The 23,584-nt window shown below is 33.7% G+C and overlaps 2 protein-coding genes, 1 long non-coding RNA gene and 1 pseudogene across 4 annotated transcripts in view; 1 reads left to right on the forward strand and 3 right to left on the reverse strand.

Annotated features, from left to right (window-relative positions):
* LOC105216626 (uncharacterized) overlaps positions 1-1,240 on the reverse strand; it is a 32,276-nt gene extending 31,036 nt beyond the window's left edge. Inside the window, exons 1-3 of the mRNA XM_011191218.3 lie at positions 1,159-1,240; positions 1,056-1,089; positions 924-988 (exon numbers count right to left, since the gene is read on the reverse strand). Coding sequence (XP_011189520.1) covers positions 924-988; positions 1,056-1,089; positions 1,159-1,233 — 174 coding nt within the window. The 5' untranslated portion in view covers positions 1,234-1,240. The remainder of the gene's footprint in view (positions 1-923; positions 989-1,055; positions 1,090-1,158) is intronic.
* A 12,163-nt stretch (positions 1,241-13,403) lies between these two features.
* Positions 13,404-13,519, reverse strand: LOC114804496 (small nucleolar RNA U3; annotated as a pseudogene).
* A 1,191-nt stretch (positions 13,520-14,710) lies between these two features.
* On the forward strand, positions 14,711-17,891 carry LOC128921490 (uncharacterized). Its single transcript, XR_008470929.1, has 3 exons — positions 14,711-15,012; positions 17,433-17,694; positions 17,800-17,891. It is a non-coding gene; the product is annotated as an uncharacterized LOC128921490 (long non-coding RNA).
* Positions 17,892-18,781: 890 nt separating this feature from the next.
* The window catches only part of LOC105216621 (nuclear protein localization protein 4 homolog), a 92,158-nt gene continuing 87,355 nt past the window's right edge, over positions 18,782-23,584 (reverse strand). For both annotated transcript variants that reach the window (XM_054229281.1, XM_054229280.1), the window contains exons 8-9: positions 19,679-20,097; positions 18,782-19,539 (exon numbers count right to left, since the gene is read on the reverse strand). In XM_054229281.1, the coding sequence (XP_054085256.1) occupies positions 19,377-19,539; positions 19,679-20,097 (582 nt within the window). In that variant the 3' untranslated portion in view covers positions 18,782-19,376. The remainder of the gene's footprint in view (positions 19,540-19,678; positions 20,098-23,584) is intronic.

Genomic DNA, 23,584 nt, shown 5'->3' on the forward strand with positions numbered 1-23,584 from the left:
GTTTAGTTTACACAAGTATATGATTGTTTTAAAGAGAACACGGGTATCGTGTTTATTTGACAATAATCACAAGGTAAGTAATTTACGGGGTGAAAGAGAATAATATATATAAAATAATTTATAAGAATTCTAAATTTCATTGCTAGATAAACATACATATAACTGAATAGGAACTAAATTATTATTTTTCTACTGTACCTTTCAGGATCTCTATAAAGATAATTCTTTCCAATTTTTCTTTCGTATTTTATATGTTTTTTTTTTTGTGGTATTTATCACCAATTTCTCTGCGTCGCGTCAGTTATAGTTCGATAATTATGATGTGAATTTGCGAATCATTAAATAATGGAGGTCTTCTCTATCCATATAGTAATATTTACTGTACTGAGTTTTGTGACACTGCTTTGAACTCTATATTATATTTGAGTTATTCAAAATAACTGACTAATTTATTTAGAAAAAAGGAAATCGCAAATAACTAGGAGAGGCACGTAATGAATTCATAAATATATATTTATACTAACTCGCAACATTCACTCAACAATTCGCTGTACGTAACTGTATAAATATTTCTTATTCTTCTTCTTCTAAAAAAATGTTAAAAAATAATAAAACGAATTTGTTTTCAGACTTGTTTACTAGCTTACATATTATGCAATATTATATCAATAAATTTTGCGGTGTTTAATGGCTAAGCACTAAAAAGTCGTAATAATTATTTGATATTTGTCGAAGTTAACATTAAATAACTTGATAGAAAATAGCTGATTCATAAATTTGTACGTTGATAATACTAGCTTATAATAAGTATTACTCAAAAAGTGGAATTCCCCACCAGCGCTTACTAATAAAATACATTATTTTTTTCGTTATACCGCGAAATTCAAATGTATTGCTCACTTATAGTATAGCACAAAACTTACCTCCCAGTAGCGCTTAATGATCGCCGGACTGAACATGGATGGTTTGTTCAGGGGGGTTCTGGGTTCTGTAAAGTTTAATTAAATAATAATTATAATTTTTTATTCTCAATATTAATGTCATAGAGCACTTACTGATGCTGTGTGCCAGCTGCGTGCGCATTACCAACTGAAAGTTTTATTATAGAAATAGAATTAATACAATTAATAAAGAATATGTGTATTAATTTTCATTTACCGGATTCTGTCGCACTACCAATTGGCGGAACATGGTGTTGGACATCAATTTGTTGTAGAGTGGGCGGTAAGACATTTTTTTATATCTAAAATGATAATATCAGATAATAAATATATGAACTATAACTGCAAATGAGGTGATATTTTAACATTTCAATGTAGAACATAAATATTTCAACAAAATAGGAATAGGCAATAGGCAAGGTTAAACAATTCAAATTTTGGGAATCCCTATCTTCTAACGTAGTACCAAATACTAATATATTCTCGTCTAAAAGTTTTTTGCGATAAAAGAAGACCCTGAAAACTTATAGTGCGCCCTTTCAACGGTTGCTTTATCTTAACTCTGTTCTCTGATTATAAATTCACCGCAAAGTCACGGATTGAAATTGTAGTTTAGTCATTTTCCACGAAATTCAAACACACAAATAAAGTGCAACACTTTGTTTGAATTATTAATTAGACAATTATAAATATTTTTTTTCCATTTATTAAATATTTTGGTTTTGTGAAACTTCTACTGAGTTTTATGAGAACAACAATTTTACATATTTTTATTGCATAATACTATATAAAATGTGATAGTAAATAAACTTTGTTGTCAGCAACACCATCCATTTAACACTTGTTTGGCATTATCAAATTATTATTATAGTTAATTAGCATATTTTGGTGTTGCGACATTTTGGCACCATGAGGCTAGAGTTTTATTGTATATTTACATGGTTTTGCGACAGCATCCATTATTATTACTTGTTGAACATTTAATACGTTTTAGTGTAATTTTTACTTGTGCTAAATTAATTAGTGAAGTGTTGATTTCACTAATTCATTTAATTAGCAATAAGCACGTGTTTTGTTATTGCGAATGACAAAGTATGAGTCAAGCTCTCCATTCTAGATATATAGTACAAATCCACCAACGAATAAGTAAGGAAAGGCTAAGTTCGGGTGCAACCGAACATTTTATATTCTCGCAATTTATGTACAGATTTACCTATATTTTCGGTGAAAAATTACCCTTAGGCACTGAGTTCTTCATGAGTTTGATATCAGGGGCCTTGAAAAGTCATGGTCCGATTTTGACAATTTTTCCCCAAGTGATGTCACAGCTCAAATACAGTATTTGTGTAAAGTTTTATTTCGCTATCTTTATCGGTTCCTTATGTATACATTATAAAGTGAAAGAATCAGAAGGATTCAAAATTGAATTATATGGGAAGTAGGCGTAGTTGTGAACCGATTTCATCCATTTTCCACTCGTGTCATCAGGGTGCCAAGAAAATATTATATACCGAATTTCATTTGAATCTGTCTGGTAGTTCCTGAGACATGGTTTTTGACCCATAAGTGGGCGACGCCACGCCCATTTTCCATTTTGTAAAAAAATTTCAGTGCAGCTTCCTTCTGCCATTTCTTTTGTAAAATTTGGTGTTTCTGACGTTTCTCGTTAGTGAGTTAACGCACTTTTAGTATTTTCAACCTAACCTTTGTATTGGAGGTGGGCGTGGTTATTATCCGATTTCTTTCATTTTTGGACTGTATAAGGAAACGGATAAAAGAAACGACTGCAGCAAGATATATACAAAAAACCTAATTGGGGGCGGGGTCACACCCACTTTTCCAAAAAAACTATGTTCCAAATTTTATTTTCATAACTTTGTTTATGGCTTAATTATAGCTCTTTATGTGGTTTTGGTTATCGCCATTTTGTGGGCGTGGCAGTGGTCCGATTCCGAACTTAACCTTCTTATGGTGCCAAGAAATACGTGTTCCAAGTTTCATTAAGATATCTCAATTTTTACTCAAGTTACAGTTTGCCCAGACGGACAGACAGACATTCAGATTTGAACTTTACTCGTCACCCTGATCACTTTGGTATATATAACCCTATATCTAACTCGTTTAGTTTTAGGACTTAGAAACAAACGTTATGTGGACAAAACTATAATACTCTCTTTAGCAACTTTTGTTGCGAGAGTATAAAAATCGCAGTTACAACTAATGAGTGGAATAAGTACCTACATATAAAACGAATTCGCTTATCACACTTTATTAAATGCACTCGCCACTTGAGTTCAGCTAATATCCGCCGAATGACATCATTATTTGTTTAGCTTTTACTATTTTTGTTTCGTTACAAATAATCATGCATTAATAACTGTATATATGATTTATTTTTGTTTTCACTCTTTTTGTACAACTAATTATAGCCACTTTAGTTGCTTTTATTCGCATGTTAATAAAGCAATATTGATTTTCCGATAATGATAACGCTGTGATGGCTTAATTGCCACAAATGCAATTTATCAGCAAGCACAACTCACCTACCCTTCGAGCGATTGTACTGTCTTCACTTTGTTACTTTATCAAATTCCATATTCCATCATTAATAAGAAAATTCCAAATAAATGGATTATGCGATAAGTGAACACTGTACAAATATTAGTACACAATTGCTCATAAGGCGCGTGGAGCGGTGGCAGTTTTGTCAATTATAAATGTGTATTTATACTATTCACGAGTTTCTTAGACAAGTTAGTACTAGCATCAAATAGTAACAAATGAGTGAATACAAAAGTAAGCAGTTTCATTTGATTTCTCAGCAACAGGTCTTAAATTACACAAATCGTTGGAGCAAATGCTGGGAATTTTAGCAGGCGTGTGATTTATGACAAAGTGACATTTTCAGACGTTCATCAATTTTACTCTGTATACTTTATGTTATATACAATAAATAATAGAATGTAGCTATAAAATGAGTAGATAAATGATGCATAAAACTGAAGTCTTATTGGTTAAATGCAATTCTATTACGATTTAAATATTTCTTTAGCTAATTTCTAATTATAATATCTCTATAACCTATGACGTATTTTATATTATTGTAGTCTTAAAGTCTCAGATGAAGACAGAATAGTAGACTAAGCTTAGACTAGATTAAAAAAAAAATAGTAAATTGGCAGAGATAATGAGGCTGTAAATTGTGTGATCGAGTTTGTTATTCATACATACTCAATTTATGTTACACAATTTGTATTTAACGGGCTAAAAAGGAAGTGTTTTGGATTTATTTCTGGCTTTTTTTGTAAAGAAAAGTGAAAGGCACATTATTATTTAAATTCTCTATTACTCAATTTATTAATCAACTGAAGTCTAAACTGTTTATATTTTTCTCTATGAGTGAGAAGCTTTATAGTAAAGTAATACAGTTGAACTTCCCAAACCCGAATCACCATAATCCAAAAACTTCAAATTAGAGAGACTTCCGAGTTACGGAAGATAATTTGTATGAAATTTGATTTCGTATTGCCATTTCAAGAGTTCGAATTATGGAGGGCTTCGAGTTATGGAAGTTCGTGTTATAGAAGTTCAACTGTACAAGAACATTCTTGGAAAATGTTGAGCACAATATAATTTTAATTGATCGTACTTGCAAGAGATGCTAATGAAGTGAAAGTTATTCGGAGAGAAAGCATGAAATGCTTGGAGTAGAAGAGTTATCAGTGGGCCAATAATGCTCTTCACTTTTGAACCACTTCGAGATTATTTGTTTACTTGTTTTCACAGTGAAAATATTTTATTTCAAAGAAATTGGCTACTCATCCGCTAAATAGCTTTGAATGGTGCTCAAGTAATTAAAATTGTTGTGGTTATTTGCATTCTTGTGCACTAACATCAAACAAATCGGCAAATGTTGTGTTTATATATGCTAAACCTACGCAATTATTTGTTGTTATCTTTATACTACAAACAATTGTAGTTGTTTTGACCAAAATTTTGCAAACAATTTGTACCTGATAATTTATGAGAACACAATAAAAGAATGCTTATCGATAGATAGTGTGTCGCAATGTGTTGGTCCAAGAATTTTTAGACTAGAACATTGTATTGGTTGGCCTACGTGATTTCGCAAAGTGCAAGAAATAAAGCGGAAAAGTGTACATACGCATTTAGGTTATTAATATAGCCTTAGAGCTTGTAGTAGATGCAGATTGCTTACTTAGCATTTTTGAAATCTAAACAATCAATATATGTATATTTCACTAAAGTATTGTATTTGAAGCTAAGTAGTGTAAGTATTCCTTTGCATTTAAATTGGAAATTATGGGCAGCAGAAAGTTATGAGATGTTTATTCAACACTGAATTAGCAAAGTCAGCATATGTATATACATATATGTAAGTATACAAATAATTTGAATAATTCGAAAATTATTCGAATAACCTGAAAACCGATTATTCGAATATCGGGTTTGTAACTGTTCATATGAATATTAACCGATTAATGGTCGCAATGTTACTACTATTCGAATAGTCTTTCAGCTACGATTATTCGAATAGTTGTTCTGCTCTACATAAATGAAAATTGTTTGAAATCCAAGCAGCCTTTGATTTTTGTTTTTTTATTTATGAAAATGTCAATTATGCGCATTTTTCGAGAGTTTCACTTTTTTCAATACAAATAAAAATTTAATGAACTTGCACTATTCGAATAGTCGACAACAAACGCTTAACCGGATAGTCGGAAATGAGCGGTTAATCGAATAGTCGACAACTTACGACTATCCGGATAAGCAAACTGAATATTATTATTCGAATAATGCTCTATCGGTTAATTCGGTGAGCTCTAATACAAATGCAAGTAAAGAAAATAAATATTATTCATAGTATGGTATTCATATCATATGCTGGTATATTTTATATTTTTTTTCTTATACTACATTCATATACATATGGTTTATAGAAAACTATATATTTATAACGTTCGGCTGCCAATGGCATGCGGAAATATTCACAAATAAAATTGAATTTACTGTGTAGCAATTAAACGATAATATACTCAGAAGCGCTGAATAAGGACAACAAATGAATTAAATGGTACATATATTGAAGCTTTGTTTGGATAACAGATGCCTTTATACTACAGTTGAGTGCGTTTGAGTTGTTACAACCACAAAATACATGCTGGGTTTGGTCTCTCAGTGAACTGAAAATATAAAAATTACACCGGTCAACAAAAAAAATATTTTTTTTGGGGTTTCTGTTCTCATGCTTGAATTCTGATTCTAGAAATTGAAAAACACTTAAATATTAATCTTTAGTTCTTTAAGTTTGCTTTGGGCTGATCTACATCGATAAGTATATTTTAATTTATTTCATAAATCAAAGATGGCAGCACTTTGATTAACCCGACAGTAAACAGTATTATTATTTTTAAGAGGCACAGTAGTGAATGTTAACCTGTTTATTATAGCTGTAACAACAATTTTAGTGTATTACTCAGTTAAAAAATGGCATCAAGTCAGTGTAAAAATGATGTTGATTCATTCTGTTTTATTTGCTGTGAATTTATTAAAGTTAGAAGTTTGCGAAACCTATTTTAAGCTAAAAGTCAATAATCGAAATAATCTATAGTGAAATTGTAGAAAAAAAGAAAAAAATTTCTGCTTAAAAATCGAAAAATTGCTCTAATTTCTACGAAAGCAAACTTTAACGAGAAAAAAAATTTTTTTCCTTATTTTTGTCATAGTAGAAACTAAAATTTAGATGTCAGATAGTAGATGTCAGACCCAAAAATTGTATTGACCGGTGTTATTTATCGTAATACTGTTTAACTATTTAAAATCACTGTCTGTACACATATTATTTGTTTCAAGGCAAGAAATTCAACAGATCATAGTAGCACTATATTGTAATCCCCGTGAGTCGTAATTTTAAATCCAAAGTGAAATAAATTTTTGTTCTATTTAAAAAAAAAATTGTTTAGCTACTCTATAATATTAAAAAAGTTGTATATAAAATCAAACAGCCGTTAGGTGCCGGCTTATGACTTATAGGACGCTCCATTTTCGTAAAAACAATAAAACACACACCATAAATAGAGGTCTATATTCGGCCAAATACAGAGTGGCAATGTAAGTTGTGAACAATTATATTAAAATTATTATTATCACCTCGGATATAAGTGCATACATATGTTTGTGGTTGATTTTTGGCGAATAGCAATGAATATAAATTCATGGAAGTCAAGTTTTTTTGACAGCAAGTAGTCAATAAATAAATACACATATCTATTGACTTATATACGCCTTGCGTATGCATGTTATATTAAACAACGGTTTAATGCGTAAATCGAACGGAAATGATAACAAAGTTAGGGAGTAAGGCAACCAGGTATTTTTGTATTATACTACATGTATATATAATCTCAAATGCCTGAAAATATACGTAAATGTGGCCAAAGTATATAAGTAAGTATATTAAAGTGGCGCACAAACTTTTATGGATGCCATGACCTTCACTTTGCACTGCTTTCCTTTTCCTTTTTCCCTTTCACATTTATAATTTAGTCAGCTATGACAGCACCGCCAGCTGTTTGGGGTTAGTATATATTATAGACATGAGTGCGTAAATTACCATTATCTGTACGCAAATGAAAGGGCGAGTCAGTCTAATCAAGTCCCAAATATTTCAATTATTTGTATATTCTTCATGCATTTGATTGGTGGAATATAAACACACTTTTGACATTTCAAAGCGATTTCAATGCAAAAATAAATACTAGAAGAACCAGTAAGTAAATATTTGATGATGGAATGCTATTTTTACTCTACAGCGCTCTGTAGGATTTTCGTATTTATGTAGAATATATATATATATATTAGCCAACTTTGATATTTATTATTACATTTACTGACATTTATTTGCAAGCGGCCTATAAAGTTCAGTGATAGATTGCCACTTTACTAATAGTGGGTTCCATCAAGAATCTAAACTTATAAAAAAGTTTATTATATTATAGGATATGGTCAATCCTCGGTAGACAATGCCTAACCACTATAGTTTTTTCTAATATGAAAACCTTAAAAAAAAACAGCGTCCATTTGGAGTAAAATAACACAATTAAGTTCTCAAATAGATGAATAAGCTCGATCAACTACTAAAGACTATTGCTTCTATCGTAGTATCTAGAAATAGAATCAGATCGTATTTAGAAATAGAATCAATACTCATTAAATTTTGATCCGTTAACACAAGTAATCATATTTTTACACGTGACCAAACCACAATTAGAGCGACAAGTAAACGAAATTAAAGAAAAAAATAGTAAACGAAATTAAGAGTAAGCCACGAGAACTACAGAGATTATGAATTAAGTACGAAATCACAATTAAATTTATTTCGTAAATAAACCCGACGTAAGCGCATTTTGTAAACACATTCGCTAATGTGACGTCAGCACACAACAGCTGATAATGTAATTTGGTACTCAGCTGGGCAACAGTTCAGTGGTTTTGATTGTACCGGCGAAGCTGTAACTCGTAGCTTGGGCTCTAAAAGTTGTTCTATAATTATTGGAATCATATTTCGTGTGAATATAGAATTTTATTAATAATTAACTCAGCAAATTTTGTATTTATTAAATATATAACCATTCCAGCTACCACGCTATGTATGTACATAACCTTAAAGTATGCCTTAAAACTTATGCTGAGGTATTCTTTAAAACATTTCATAAATTTAAATTATTTAATTTACAGCTACAACCAATGAGTAGGAAAGAAAAATCTATTTATTTTTGTAAATTTACTATATTTTATTATATAATAGTCTTGTTCTGTCTTTGATTTGTCTGAACCACCACATTTGCGATCTTATAAAAATTCATAAATTTTCTAGCCTATTTTTAAATTAACTATTATATGTAATCAAATGTTACATCGCTTAATTTTTGGTAATTAACTGAAGAGTACGAATCAAAATACATAGCTAATGAAGGATAATTAAAATACTTGATTTTTATCCTAATCTCACTTATCATTCCCGTCCTGCTTTACGGTGCAGAAGCTTGGACGATGTCAACATCAGATGAGACGACACTAGGAGTTCTCGAGAGGAAAATTTTGCGCAAGATTTATGGTCCTCAGAACATTGGCAACGGCGAATACCGCAGACGATGGAACGATGAGCTGTATGAGTTATACGACGACATTGACATAGTTCAGCGAATAAAAAGACAGCGGCTACGCTGGCTAGGTCATGTTGTCCGAATGGACGAAAACACTCCAGCCCTGAAAGTGTTCGATGCAGTACCCGCCGGAGGAAGCCGAGGAAGGGGAAGGCCTCCACTCCGTTGGAGGGACCAGGTGGAGAGCGACCTGGTTACACTTGGGATCTCCAACTGGCGCCGAACTGCAAAGGAGAGAGACAGGTGGCGCACTATCGTCGATTCGGCTATAACCGGCTAAACGGTTGCAACGCCAATCACATACATACATACAATGTATAAAAAGGGACTCAATAAAATCAAAAATCTGCCTCTAAGGCGGAAGAAACTTCTCCGCTGGGCCAGCTAGTATATTATATAACAATTTAGCTAGTATATTTATAAAAAATTTATTAAATAGTTAAATATCAATAAATTTTATATAGCATGCGACATTTCGTTTGTTATATAAAATTTCTTAAATATACCTATTTTACTGATTTTGATTGATTATTATTTAAAACATTTCATAACTGCTTGCTTTGAAAAATTTTGAAAACACTCTTCCTGCCAAATATAACACAATAACTCAATTACTCCAACCACTGTTTTATTTCATGTGCGCTTTGAAGGGAAATATTCCATGCGATACTATACCCATTTCACCACCCCCCCATTTGTGACCTTAAACAAGGTTAACGGCGCAAAGGAAACTCTAGTTTGTAAAATAATGTAATTACAAGCGTTTTAGTATTTTATTATGGCAACATGACTGAAAGCATAACATTTAGGTCGGGCAACAGGTCGCCATGGATGGGTTTAGAAATTACACTACTCAGATTTTTACGCGTATTTTTGAAGCACAAAACACACACATACACACAAATAGGAGCACAGTGAACAATTCAAAATTTCCCGCTCATTTTGTGAGCGTTGTGTAGAGTTGTTGCGGAAACTAAAAACAATTTAAAACGTTATGGATAAGCACCTTTTGTTGTAGCGTTGACCTTTAAAAACGGCCAAAGTATTAATATTTTTTTCACTAAATTTATGAGAATAATGCTTTGTAACTGTAGTTCACAAACAACTTTGCACAATTACACTGTTGAACTGTCTTCAAAAGACTAAACACAGCAATGACACCAACCAACAAGGAAAACTCACTTTCAGCCGCAACGACAACGCGGCGTATGCTTAACTGCCGTCGCTACAAAAGCAAACGCACACTCATACGGGAATACACACACACACACATATAGAGAGGCGTGCGAAGTTTTGTGTGTTGTTTTTTTTTTGGGATGAAAGCGTTTAGTTCGCACCCTTACCTTAACGGCATTGTTGTTGCGGCTGACGACAGCACTGCTACCATAAGCAAACTGTTGTTGCAATTGTTGTTGTTGTTGCCAGTAGCTGCCTGCTGACTAGCGTCAGCTGATTACATAAGGAGGGAGGACGTTCATTTCGACACGTTGTAGCGCTCAACTCAAAATAACTGATGGACGTCCACCATCACTGACAGCGTGCGGAGGTGTGTCATATGCTTCATTTTTATATCTTTTTTAATAGCTTATACTAGAATAATTTGTTTATTTCGAAAAATAAAAAAAATAAAACAAAACTATTAATTGGAAAATTAAAATAGATTTTAATAATAAAAATAAAATTTATAATAAAAAGCTGACACAAACAAGCGCCATTAAATATATGTAAACAAATAACCAACATAAGCTTATAATTAAGCACATACACATAGATATGTACATATATAACGGTCTGTCTGTCTGCCTGTATGTGTGTGCATATTTATGTTTGTCACTTTCCATTCATTCATTAAATTCTAAATTTATTTTCGAGCATTTTCTACGCAATTCGCAACAGCTGATTGCTATGCAGACGCTTGCGAGTGTAGAAGAGTAGGCGCTCACCGTCCAACATTAGTAGTCATTTTTACGTGTATAAGCAACAACAACAACAAGCAGTATTTTTCTTATCACACAGTATGGCAGATGGCATTAACATAATGATTAGAATACAAAATGTGTGAAACAACAACAACTCCGGGCAATGTGGGCAGCAACACAAGCACCGAAAGTGAGCGTATAAAGAAAGCCACTCGTACTCGTGTATGTACAAAATGAATACAAAGCACATTGCTACATATATACAGCTATAAACAAATTGGTGGCAAACGCTCTGGTTTTATTTTTTTTTGCGAAAAAACTGCGTCATCGGTGGGAATTCTCTTCAATGCTTATCGCAAAAAACAAACACAGTGGCGTAGCATGAAATATGGAAAATAGTTGGAGGAATGTTATTTAATTTATTTTTTAATTTTGGGGCGTTTAAAATTGTATTTTTTATATGAATTTATTAAATTTAATGGCAGTTATAATTATAGTATATGTATGTCAAATTGGCAAGTTCGTTTGAAATTGACAGTTTCTGTAGATTGATGCGAGTAACAACTGGACAGTTGTCTGAGAAATGATTTTTAATTTTTTTTTGTCTCGAAGCGTTTAAAAAAAATTCTGTGTATGAACCTACCAATGTGTGGTCTTCAATATGTCAATTTTAATGGCATATTATATGTCAAATTGACAACATTGTTAAAAGGTCAATTGAAATTAGCAGTTGTATGATAATGTAAAATAATAATAATTCTTCTAAATCGATGAAATATATGTGCATTGAAATTGTATCAGTTTGACTACTGCCATTTTGTCTGTCCTTAAATTTGACAAACTGCAATCCGTGTATGTGGGAATAATTTCGGACAATAGTAGTAAAACTTAATTGAGGTGATTGTAGTTTGTGTTGGCTTAACTGAACTGACTGACATTTAAGTTTCCCAAAGAGGAGTTAAGTGAGCAAAGTTCATTATTTTCATTCTACAAATATGTACAGTTGAACTGCCCTAACTCGATCGACCATAATCCACAGAAAAACTTCGAGTTATAGAAATTTTAATTAAAACATAAAATTTTTAAAAAAATCTGTAAAATATAGATTTATACACAGTTTTATTTATTTACTTCGCATAAAGTTTCATGTATATACGTTAAAACATGTATTCTATAATTTTGTTTGTTGCAGTTTGGTATTGTTTGGCTCTTGACGTCTGCATCCTTGTCTGTCTTTGTTAAATGATTTATGCAATCCATAACATTAATATCATATTTTTTCTTCGCCTCCATTCGATAAAAGGACTCTTTTTAAATTCTGCCTCGATAGTAAAATTTTTTTTATTATTTTTTTATTATTTTATTTTGTATTATGCCCTGGTCGAAAAATTCGATTTATAGAAGGAAATTTGTATGAAATTTGACTTCTATTGCCAATTCAAGAGTTCGAGTTATAAAGAACTTCGTGTTATGGAAGTTCAACTGTATATAAATTTGTACTTAGAAATCAATTTATTTCTCTTCTTCTGAACAAATTATTTGATTCGCATTTGAACTCTCGAATTTATATTTTTACAGGTCTACAGGTCTACAACTTTGCTTCCGCCGTTTTCCAATAGATGTCTCTAGGGTCAAACACTGGTCGATTAAATCGATTAAATCGTTTTATATCGATATTGGACATTTGTGTCAACAATAACCCAACCAAATATTTGTAGAGATTTGTTTGCATCCTCAACTTATTCTCAAAACTGGAAATGCCACTTTTTGAGCCGAATTCTCGACATTTGCACGGAATACGCATGCTGTCAGAAAGATGGTCAAAAGTAGTAGCTAGCGACGGCCAATAATTTGTATAAACATTTTTATACAAAAAAGGTGCGTGGAGTCCCTACGCGCGGAAGAAGTTATACTTCTTAGTGATATTCCAAGAAATGCATATCATTTTGTATGAAAGAAAACTAGCGAGAGGGAAAGAATAAAAATATGGTGGACTGACCAACACCTTCTTAAATTCACATTTTATAAATTTATTATGCACATTTTATAAAGCAAAGTCCAATTCAATTATAATTTCTGGGTTCTGACGGATTGATATCTATAATATTTACAATTGGATTATGATAACTAAAATACGATATGAAATGTCTTACATCTATTTTATCTATAGTTCTCGCGAATACCGCATCAATAGTCGTACCTCCTTTTGTCGTAGCATCATTTCTTCCATTGATCATTTCTAATGAAAATTTCTCTCTGAGGAATGCCAGTAATGGTTCAGCTTCTGGCAATGAAGCAAGGAGTACCGACATCATTTCTAATATGCCACAAGACAAAATCATAAAAGAAGTTCATAAACCTCACGCTGTCAGATAAAGCGATATACCTCCTCATCGCGGGTGCTAATACTTTCGATTTGCAAAGAAAGTAAATGAAGACTGACTACGGAAATGATCCTGTGAAGTATAGTCTTAACTTGTCAACGGCCAACGCAGAGTATTTTAACCAAAAGTCACACAAAATAGTTGAGAATTCGCAGAAATGAAACAGAAACGAAAGAAAAATAATGCGCAAGCATACAATCATACATATGCGTACACATGTGAATATGTCACCAACCAAAAATTTAACTCAAAGCTCCCTCTCCACTTTTCCAAAGTCGTATAAGAAGTACAAGAATTGCTCAAATAGCATAAGCATGGCAAGTGCTTTAAGTTTTCTGCTTTACTCTCATTCACTCTCTCTTTCTCTCGCGTTAATTGTTCAAGGCTATTCCCTCTCCACTGAAGCGTTAAACAATTATCGCAACCTTTTCCAAAGTCGTATAAGAAGTATAACTTCAAAAAAGCCTTACATTTATAAAAAAAAACGGCGGAAGCAAAATTGTAGACCAATATAATTATAGACAAACATATTTATGATCAAAGTCAGCATATACTCGTACGAAATTACACACCATTTTAGTGCTGTAATAATTAAGGTTACTTATACGCCACCACCACTTTTATGAAAATATTACATTTTTATGGGTTTCGCTTTTTTGGATTTTTATTTTAGTCATATTGGGTAAACATATACATATATTATATATTTTTAAATAACGAACTTAACTATATTTCTAGCTGATAACATTTTCGGTCAGATAACACTCAAATATATTTATTTTCAAAAATTATTATTATTATCTGCTATTCAGGTAAAGGGATCAACACTAAAATCAACAAGTCTAATGATCGATTAGTCGCTTCACTGCTTGTTACGGTTTAGCGAAAGTATTTACATATTTTCAGTTTACAGTTTTGTTAAATCGTAAGCAGCATAGCTTATTTATTCTATAGATTTATAGTTTTGTAGGGTCTCTCTGCCACTTCTAATTAATTTCAACTCAAACAAACGGCACGGCACGCCACTGCTCATCAAATAAGCGCGCGCACAACCAGCCAGTCTGGCGATGTGTTAATATTGAGTTAGAGGCAAATAACGCTGTTTGTTTAAGATGGAAACACGCAGAAACAGCAACAAAGTAAATGTATAGAAAACACACAACTCAATGCTGAGAACAGCAATATGCGTGAAATAGTGATTTGTTTTCGCAAAAAGAGCAATAAAAAAAAAAAAAAAAAAAAAAAACAATATAAACTAAAATTCGCAAATATTGGGAAAATAGTGTAAACAATTTATGTATAAACAATTGCTTAGACTTCCCATATATGCAGTATTTGCGGATTTTCTTATTGCCTTTAGTTATAAATACTATAGTTGTAAATGCAAATGTACACATGCGATAAACTTGGTGAGCAATATGTGTACGAGCCACTTGCTTTCAAAATGTACTCAAGCAATCAGTAGTTCACGTGAACTGAAACCAAATGAAATTCCTATGAAAGCGTTTCAAGCGGTTTGACGGCTTTCGCGCATTGTGGTGGCATATGCGCTGAATTCACAAGAATTTTTTATGACATATACGTACGTACGTATGTATTTGCATAAGTATTCATGGGTGTGTGTGTGTGTGTGTAAACGCATTTGCTGCGATAGTCAACGCGCTCGCGATCACGTATGCATTGGCAATAGTGAAGGAGAGAAGTGGACGTCGCGGCGATAGTGGAAATTTCAAAAAAAAGTAGTAAATCGGTTAATAGTATAAACATTTGTATTATAAATAAAGCGCCCGGAAATCTGACTGATTAAGTGCAAAGGAAAATTGCTGTTGCTATTACTGAGCGAGCGATTGGCAACAAGTGGTGTACACAGCGGGTCACTTTGATTTACTTTGGCTTGCTGCAAAGTTGCCAGGCAGTGGATTAGCCCCGAAGACGTGTTTGCTTAGAAATAGGCGTTTCAGTAAAATGATAACAAATAGCCTAGTCGTAAGCTAGTAAGCCTTTACATGCACAAAAGCAACAACTAAAATGTAGAACGCACAAGACGGTAGCTTTCGACTTGTTTGTATACAAAAAATACCTTCAAATGACCTTTAACATTTATATGAATGTATGTATTACATGCTCAACAGTACACAAATCGAACTGTAACGGTACAAAAGTATGTATATCTGTGTGTGTATGTGCCAAGTGAAGGCGACAGCCAAACATAAAAGTAACAAAATACTAATAGGAAATATCCTCGTAATGGCAGTCGTAAAAAAAGCTTCATAATAAACAAAACACTGCTTGGTTTTTGTTAGCGGAGTAGTAAAATTCCCAACAAGCACAGGCAACCGCATTTAAATTCACATATACACACACACACATACATATGTACATACATACAAATTAAATAGAACTTTTTGTGTACATTTGGAAACAGAGTACTAGCTGATTCATCGCTGCTAACGTGCGCTACACCCATTACGTATACATTACGTATACATTTAGACAACAACAAATAACTGATGTAGTATTAGCGTAAAATTCAGTCAGTCGCCGCGCGAACTGCCGCCTTCATACGTCACACATAAGCTTATCAAAGTTCGCACACCCTCTTGATGAAGTCACAGAATCGCGGCGTGTGTGTGTGGGTGTCGCGTACTTTTGTGCTTTAGTCGCTGTTCGTTGAGAGCTTTCAGCCGTTGTGCTTTTCTCTCAGGCAGCAAACAGCATTGCCAGTTGCGTATTTCTCCAAAATTTCGAAAATTGTTTTGAAAAAACACTTTTCTCTTAATTACTTTTCACTCACCTACAGTTCTCTTAGCTGTTAGTTGTTTATCACTAATTTTATATAAATGTAAAATAAATGTAAACGTAAAATGTTGCGAAAAAGACTTTGAATTTTTGTTAACACAACAATTTCCAATGAATTTAAAATTTTAAATAATAATAATGAATAAAATTGATTTTGTTTTCGAAAATGTCAGTTTTTCAAAGGTAACGTATATGTTTGGCTTAAGCATGTGGTTAAAAGTGGTTTTGGTGAACAGTTTTCAATTACAAAATGCTTGTAGGGAAGGTCTTGTTTAACACAAACCGACATGCTGTTGTATGTTCTAATCCAAGTAAATATGAAGTTTAATATTAGGTCTACAACTTTGCTTCCGCCGTTTTTTTTTGTAAATTTAAGGCTTTTTTCACTTAGGACAGCCTCACAGTACGTATCCGAAAGCATTCGATGAGACTCAGCCGCACTTTCCTTGGAATTAAAAATGAAAAGCAAAATTTCCCGCAAATGTCGAGAATTTGGCTCAAAAAGTGACATTTTTAGTTGAGAATAAGTTTGGGATGCAAACAGATCTCTACAAATATTTTGTTGGGTTAATGTTGACACAAATGTCCAAGATCGATATAAAAAAAATTTAATTTAACCGACCAGTGCTTGACCCTTGAGACATCTATTGGAAAACGGCGGAAAGCAAAGTTGTAGACCTAATAATTTTTAGATATTGTGAGCACTATTAATTTCAAGAAGCCCACAAACTGTTGATAGATTTATAAGAGAAGCCTTTTCATAGCAAAAATATATTCAAATAGCTGTTATTACCATCAAAAAGATATTCATACAAGTATAAAAAAGTTTTTTAAAAAACTAGAATCGAACATAGGACCTGCTAGAAGATATTGCCAGGCACCTCTAAGCATTACAACAACATTTAAGCTTTTCACAAAACAATATTTATTATATGGGTTTTAAGACGTTAAACTTTGGTAAAATATACATATCCTTTATGGTTGGCCCAAAATAAATTTGTCAAAATATTAAAAAATAGAAAATTTCTAAATAATCGAATCTACATAACCGGAACTTACTTATACATAGATACGACGAAACTATTTTGAAAACATTTTTATCTGCCAAAATAATATATGTAATTCTCATAGTAAAGTGCTACAAACACCATATGTGTCTGTATTAGAGCTATCTATACATAGATTTTCTTGGATGATTTACAGTAAAAGCAGCTGTCGAAGTAAACATCATTATATGTTGGAGATGGAAGCAACTTTGTAGCTAATGGCCCAATATCCATCATCAGAACGCTGCAACGAACCATAGAGCGCGTGACACCAGTCCTTAATTGCGGCGATCTTTTGAGGATCAACTTATAATACGAAATTGGTAGTGGTTACATGATGTGACTCCATTAGAATATCATACATCTTATGAGGATCCATTGAATAAGTGGCAAAAACAAAAAAACAATGTTTTAATAAGGTATTGTCGACATGGTTCCGTATTTCACTTGAAATAATAATTTTACATATCTTAAAACCTTCTCAACTTTTATTTTATATTTCAATTTTTATGTTCATATGTAAGGATTTCAATACAGCGCTACACTTTTTTTAATGAAAGAAAAACGGTTTTGAATATCAATAAAATTCTTTATTCCTGTGAAGGCACATACGATGCCATTATGTATGAAACTCGATTTCTTTTGCATGGTAGGCACATGGCAACGCGTGCAGAAGTTCAGACGCTGAACCCAATTTTCTACGGTATTTTCAAGCATAAATCGGACGATACTGCTGCAATTTCACGTTCGGTATTTGTGCGAAGTTCATCAATCTTCGCTGGCTTGTTGGCATAGACTATAGACTTGACGTAGCCCCACAGGAAATAGTTTAACATCGTCAAATCGCACGACCGAGGCGACCAATTGACTGGGCCATTTCGTAACATAACACGTTTACCAAACTTAGTTTTCAACAAATCGATTGTGATAATTCGCTGTGTGGCCTGTGGCGCAGTCCTGTTGGAACCACATATTGTCCAAGTTCATGTCATCCAATTCGGACTAAAATTATTGGTTATCATTGAGCGGTTGCATTTCCATTCACAGTAACGTGCAGGTCTTGATCACCACGGAAGAAGTGCCGCCCAATAACGCCGCCGGCTCATAAACTGTCGGCCCATAACCGAACTGTTGTTTTTTCGTAATGCAATGGTGACTCATGGAGTACGTGTGAATTACTGCCTGACCAATAACGCAAATTTTGCTTATTGACGAAGCCATTCAGCCAGAAATGGTCCTCTTAAAGTTGAGGTCACTGACTCTGAATTTTGGTAATAAGTTTTAATAATTTCAATTCTCGTTATTGGATCGTATATCTTTCCATGATGAAATGGCAAACCTTACTAACGAGATATGTATAAATGAAAAATGGCGTCTTTTGCTGCCCCTCCGATCTACTTTTGTAGCTACCTTATTGAAAAATCCTTTATATATAAATATGACATGTATTTACTTACGCTGTTATCATCTAGGCAAATTCTCCTTTATCAAATAAAACACTGTGAGTTAATAGATAAATAATTTATTTATTTATTGAATCTATATTTTTAGCATAAACATGAGTGCCATAATAATTACACATACCGACGACGATGACATTGATTTTGTTTATTGATTATTTCTCTGTTATTTTTATAAATATTTTGTTGAGGATATATTTTCCAAAGTTGTGTGTTTCAAGGTTAACACGTGAGTATATATGTTTGTAAATCAAACTGGAGGGTAAACGGAAGAAGTACAAGCTAAACAGTTGCAATAGCCAAACCATTTATTCAATTAACACTTATATATCAAGTGTAAGGATTAGAGGATCTTAAATAACCTTTATTTCCATGCATGCTTCCTTTTTTCACACACGTTTGCTGCAAATTGTAATAGTTAAGATAGTTGTTTTGTTTTTGTTGTAATTATAATTTAAATTAAATAATAATGAAGTCCTGTCAATCAACAATCCTGCCACACATTGCGCTTATAGGCGAACGCAGCACCAACCAACCCACCAACTGACCGACCAATCAACCAACCAAGCAATCAACTGATCCGTATTGCGTCCGCAGCAACGGCAACGATGACGGCGAAAGCAAGGAGTGCGACAAAGCGTTTATCTCGGCAGCGAACACATCTCGCACGAGCTCAATTCGCCCGGATTAATAAAAGTGCAGTGATTGCATTGCCACTGAGTGTTCGCGCCGGCGGCACCACCACCACCAGCGGCGGCGGTACCCGTATTCGAAGCAACCGTTGCACTGCCAGCAGAGTGTACGCTGAAAAGGCGAAACAGAGATAAAAATCAAATAAGAAATCAGAATACACAAACAACAGTAAAAAGAAGCAGCAATACCACCAACCGTGCGAGCACTACAACGTGCTTGCGATGGTCAAGTGGCGCTCCCAGCAACTAACCTGCCACTGCCGGTGCTCGCCTGTATGAGCGACTCCAGTAGCTTCCATGGTTCGCTGGCCTTAAAACTGTAAGCCAAATCGGAATTCTTGCTGCGTACGGCCTCCAGTAGGGGGGCGATGTGTGCGCGCAACGGCACTGTGTCCATTCGATACAAATACAACAACAAATGGAAATCAGAAATGGCCTCGAGAAATTCATGTTCCGTCCAGTGGGAGAGATACGTGCTTAGCGCACCGAAATCCTGCAAATGTCCATCGAGGTAACGATTCTCCACCGGAAATGGTTCACCGCGCTTCTTGTACTGTGTAAATGTGAATTGTGGTTGGAGTGGAGTTGAGGCGGGCACATCCACCAGCAAATATTCAACTGGCAGCGGGCGCGCCAAACGCTGTACTTCATTGCCATATTGGTCTTTCTCCTACAAAGAGGCAAGCAGATGCATAGATGTGATGGTTAAATGCTAGCATAAAGATAAATAATGCAAGTGCATGTGTGTGTTTCCAAAGGATATTCGAAAGATCGTCCTTTCGCTTTGGCAAAAGGTTATGTGATTGCTTTCGCAATAAAACATTGCAAAGCTCCACAGAAACGTAACACTAAAACAAAAACAAGTAAGGAAAGTATAAGTTCGGGTGTAACCGAACATTTTATACTCTCGCAATTTATTGAAGAAATTTTATTAAGATAACGCACAAATTTACCCATAAATTCGGCATAAAGTTTAATAGAATAACGAAAATCGTCATACGAGTATATAGATATGAGGGCTGAGGTAATTCCTGAAGTGATTTCATTCAATTTCACCAGCAAGGTACACTATATCCAATACGAGGGCTGCTATATATATTTCTGGCTTAGGCAACACTAAGTGTTGCCAGGTGCAATCCGACATTTCCATTGGAAAGTTTGACATTTTTTAGCATAACATCACTCAGAACGTTTTATCATTTAATCGTGAATTGTTTTATTTACAGGGAATTAAAAAATTCATCTCGGCCAAAAAATGGAATTAACTCGTGAACATTTTTCACAATTTTCGCCGTGGATTATCGCGATAAGAGTGCATCGATGAACTAAAATCTTTGTATGGCTATGAAGCACCATCCTATAGCACTGTGAAAAACTGGTACAGCGAATTCAATCGTGGCCGACGCTTGCTCAAAGACGAATTCCGTGAAAGGTTGTGCCAGAAAACATCGATGCCGTACGTGAACTGATAATGCAAGACCGTCATGTAACATACCTTCAGATAGAGGCATGCCTATGCATTTCTTCCACCAGCATACATTCGATATTGCATGAACACCTGGCCGTAAAAAAGGTTTGTTCTCGTTGGATCCCGCACAATTTGACAATCGCTCAAAAAAGGCTCAAAAAAAGTGCTTCGAAAATTGGTTTGAGCGCATGCAAAAGAGTATAAGTCTTGATGAAGAATATTTTGAAAAACAATAAAACCATTTTCGTTGAAAAATATTCCTATTTTCATTATTAGGCCAGAAATATATATAGCAGCCCTCGTACTATATGCTCACTTAATTTTGCTAAGATATATCACATATTAACCAATACATATATGCGGAATAAAGCCCAACGAATTTTTGTAAACCCTATAATTAGGTATATGGGAGCTAGGGGATGATATTTTTGGAAAACCTATAATTATGTATATGAGAGCTAGGAGATGTTGTGACCCGATTTTAATAATTTTTGGAACAGAGACACACTATTGGAAGAAAACAATCTCCTCTGAATTACATTAAATTATCTGAGAGATTTACCCATATTTTCGGTTAAAATTTAACCTTAGGCGCTGAGTTCAACATGTTCGATATCTGGGGCCTTGAAAAGTTATAGTTTGTTTTCAAGAATTTTTTGATGTCGAAGATCATAGATGATGTCACAGATCAAATACAGTATTTGTGTAAAGTTTTATTTCGCTATCATCATTGGTTTCTAACGTATATATTATAAAGTGAAGGATTCAGATGGAATTCAAAATTGAGTTATAAGGAAAGTAGTCGTGGTCGTGTTGTCAGGATGTCAAGAAAATATTATATACCGAATTTCATTCGAATCAGTCGAGTAGTTCCTGAGATATGGTTTTTGACCCATAAGTGGGCGATGCCACAGCCATTTTTCATTTTGTAAAAAAATCTGAGTGAAACTTCCTTCTACCATTTCTTATGTGAAATTTAGTGTTTCTGACATTTTTCGTTAATGAGTTAACCCACTTTTAGTAATTTTTACCCTAACTTTCGTATGGGAGGTGGGTGTTGTATTGTCCGATTTTGTCATTTTTGGACTGTATAAGGAAAGAAACAACTAAAAGAAACAACTACAGAAAGTTTGATATATATAGCTTTATTGGTTTGTGAGTTATATACAAAAAACCTATTTGGGGTCCGGGTCACGCCCACTTTTGAAAAACAATTACATCCAAATGTGCCCCTTCCTAATGTGATCCTATGTTCCAAATTTTATTTTCATAACTTTATTTATGGCTTAGTTGCGACATTGTATAGGTTTTCGGTTTCCGTCATTTTGTGGGCGTGGTAATGGTCCGATTTTGCCCATTTTCGAAAGCAGGGTGCCAAGGAATACGTGTTCCAAGTTTCGTTAAGATATCTCCGTTGCACGGACAGACGGGCGGACGGACGGACGGACAGACAGACATCGGGATTTAAACTCGTCGCGTCATCCTGATCATTTATATATATATATAACCCCATATCTAGCTCTTTTATTTCTTGGTGACACAAACAACCGTTATCTGGACAAAACTATTATACTCTGTGCAACATGTTGCGAGAGTATAATAATTAAAGGATGCGTTGATAGGGTTCTGTCTTATAAGCACGTCGTGTGCATTCATAAAATGCCACAATTTAAAATAAGTTGTTTTATTGCTGCATAAATGTAGCTAATTTCCACTTGGCTGTCGATATGGTTCTAAATCTATGTCGATTTTATTGCTTTATTGCTTTATTATTTTATTCATTTTAGAGTTTATGATTTCACGTATCCTTATAATATTTGCCTCGATGGAAAATAATATGTAAACGAATAATTTAAAAAATTTTATGTCTAAAGCCAAAATATACATAATAATATTCGTTTCAAGGCAAATCTAAAAGTTTATAAATGAATTTAACATACCATAGGGTTAGGTGGGTTTCAGATGCCAAAAACTGGGTATTTTTACAATACTTCTTTTATATATATACGATCATATATTGCTTTTAAACAAATCAGCATATCGAAAGAGTATTTTGTGAAATTTTGATTAAATAATTCCGAAATTCCATAACGTGTCCAAAAAAAAAGATCTTGTGGTTCAACTAAAATCAATAAACCAAAAATATTTCGATAGTATATGGACATGCCTAGTTAGTGAATGAAGGAAAAAAGAAAATATTGAACTTTTAATTTTAGACAGAGTTTTAACTAAAAAAACTCACTTATTGATCAAATGTTCGGCAAATATAGGCTCGAAAAAAATTTTTACCATAAAGATATAAAAAATCCTTCGTTCATTAAATAGATAATGTTATTTCAAAAATGTGTTCAAAATTTGAACAAAATCGCATCATAAGTTTTTGAGTTATAGTGTCCACCGACATGAACGCTTCCGCTGGCAAAATAACGTCATACTTGTTTGATCTTGTTAGAACTTTGAATAATTTTACATTTCACATATTAGTGGCAGCTCTACAGCGGGCATTGTCGTCGGCAAAATTAGAAATATTTGTTATTTGGCGACAGTGACAACTTCAAGCCTGCTGTCGGGAATTCGTGCTGTCGTCCAAAAAGCTGTGTCCATAAGAGCACTTGGATATTAATATTTGACATATGTTGCTCGTCGCTTGTCGTCATCTATGTGTTCGGGCATGATGTTAAAAGAAGCT

Source organism: Zeugodacus cucurbitae, chromosome 2 (assembly GCF_028554725.1).
Source record: "Zeugodacus cucurbitae isolate PBARC_wt_2022May chromosome 2, idZeuCucr1.2, whole genome shotgun sequence".
Classification (NCBI taxonomy): Eukaryota; Metazoa; Arthropoda; class Insecta; order Diptera; family Tephritidae; genus Zeugodacus; species Zeugodacus cucurbitae.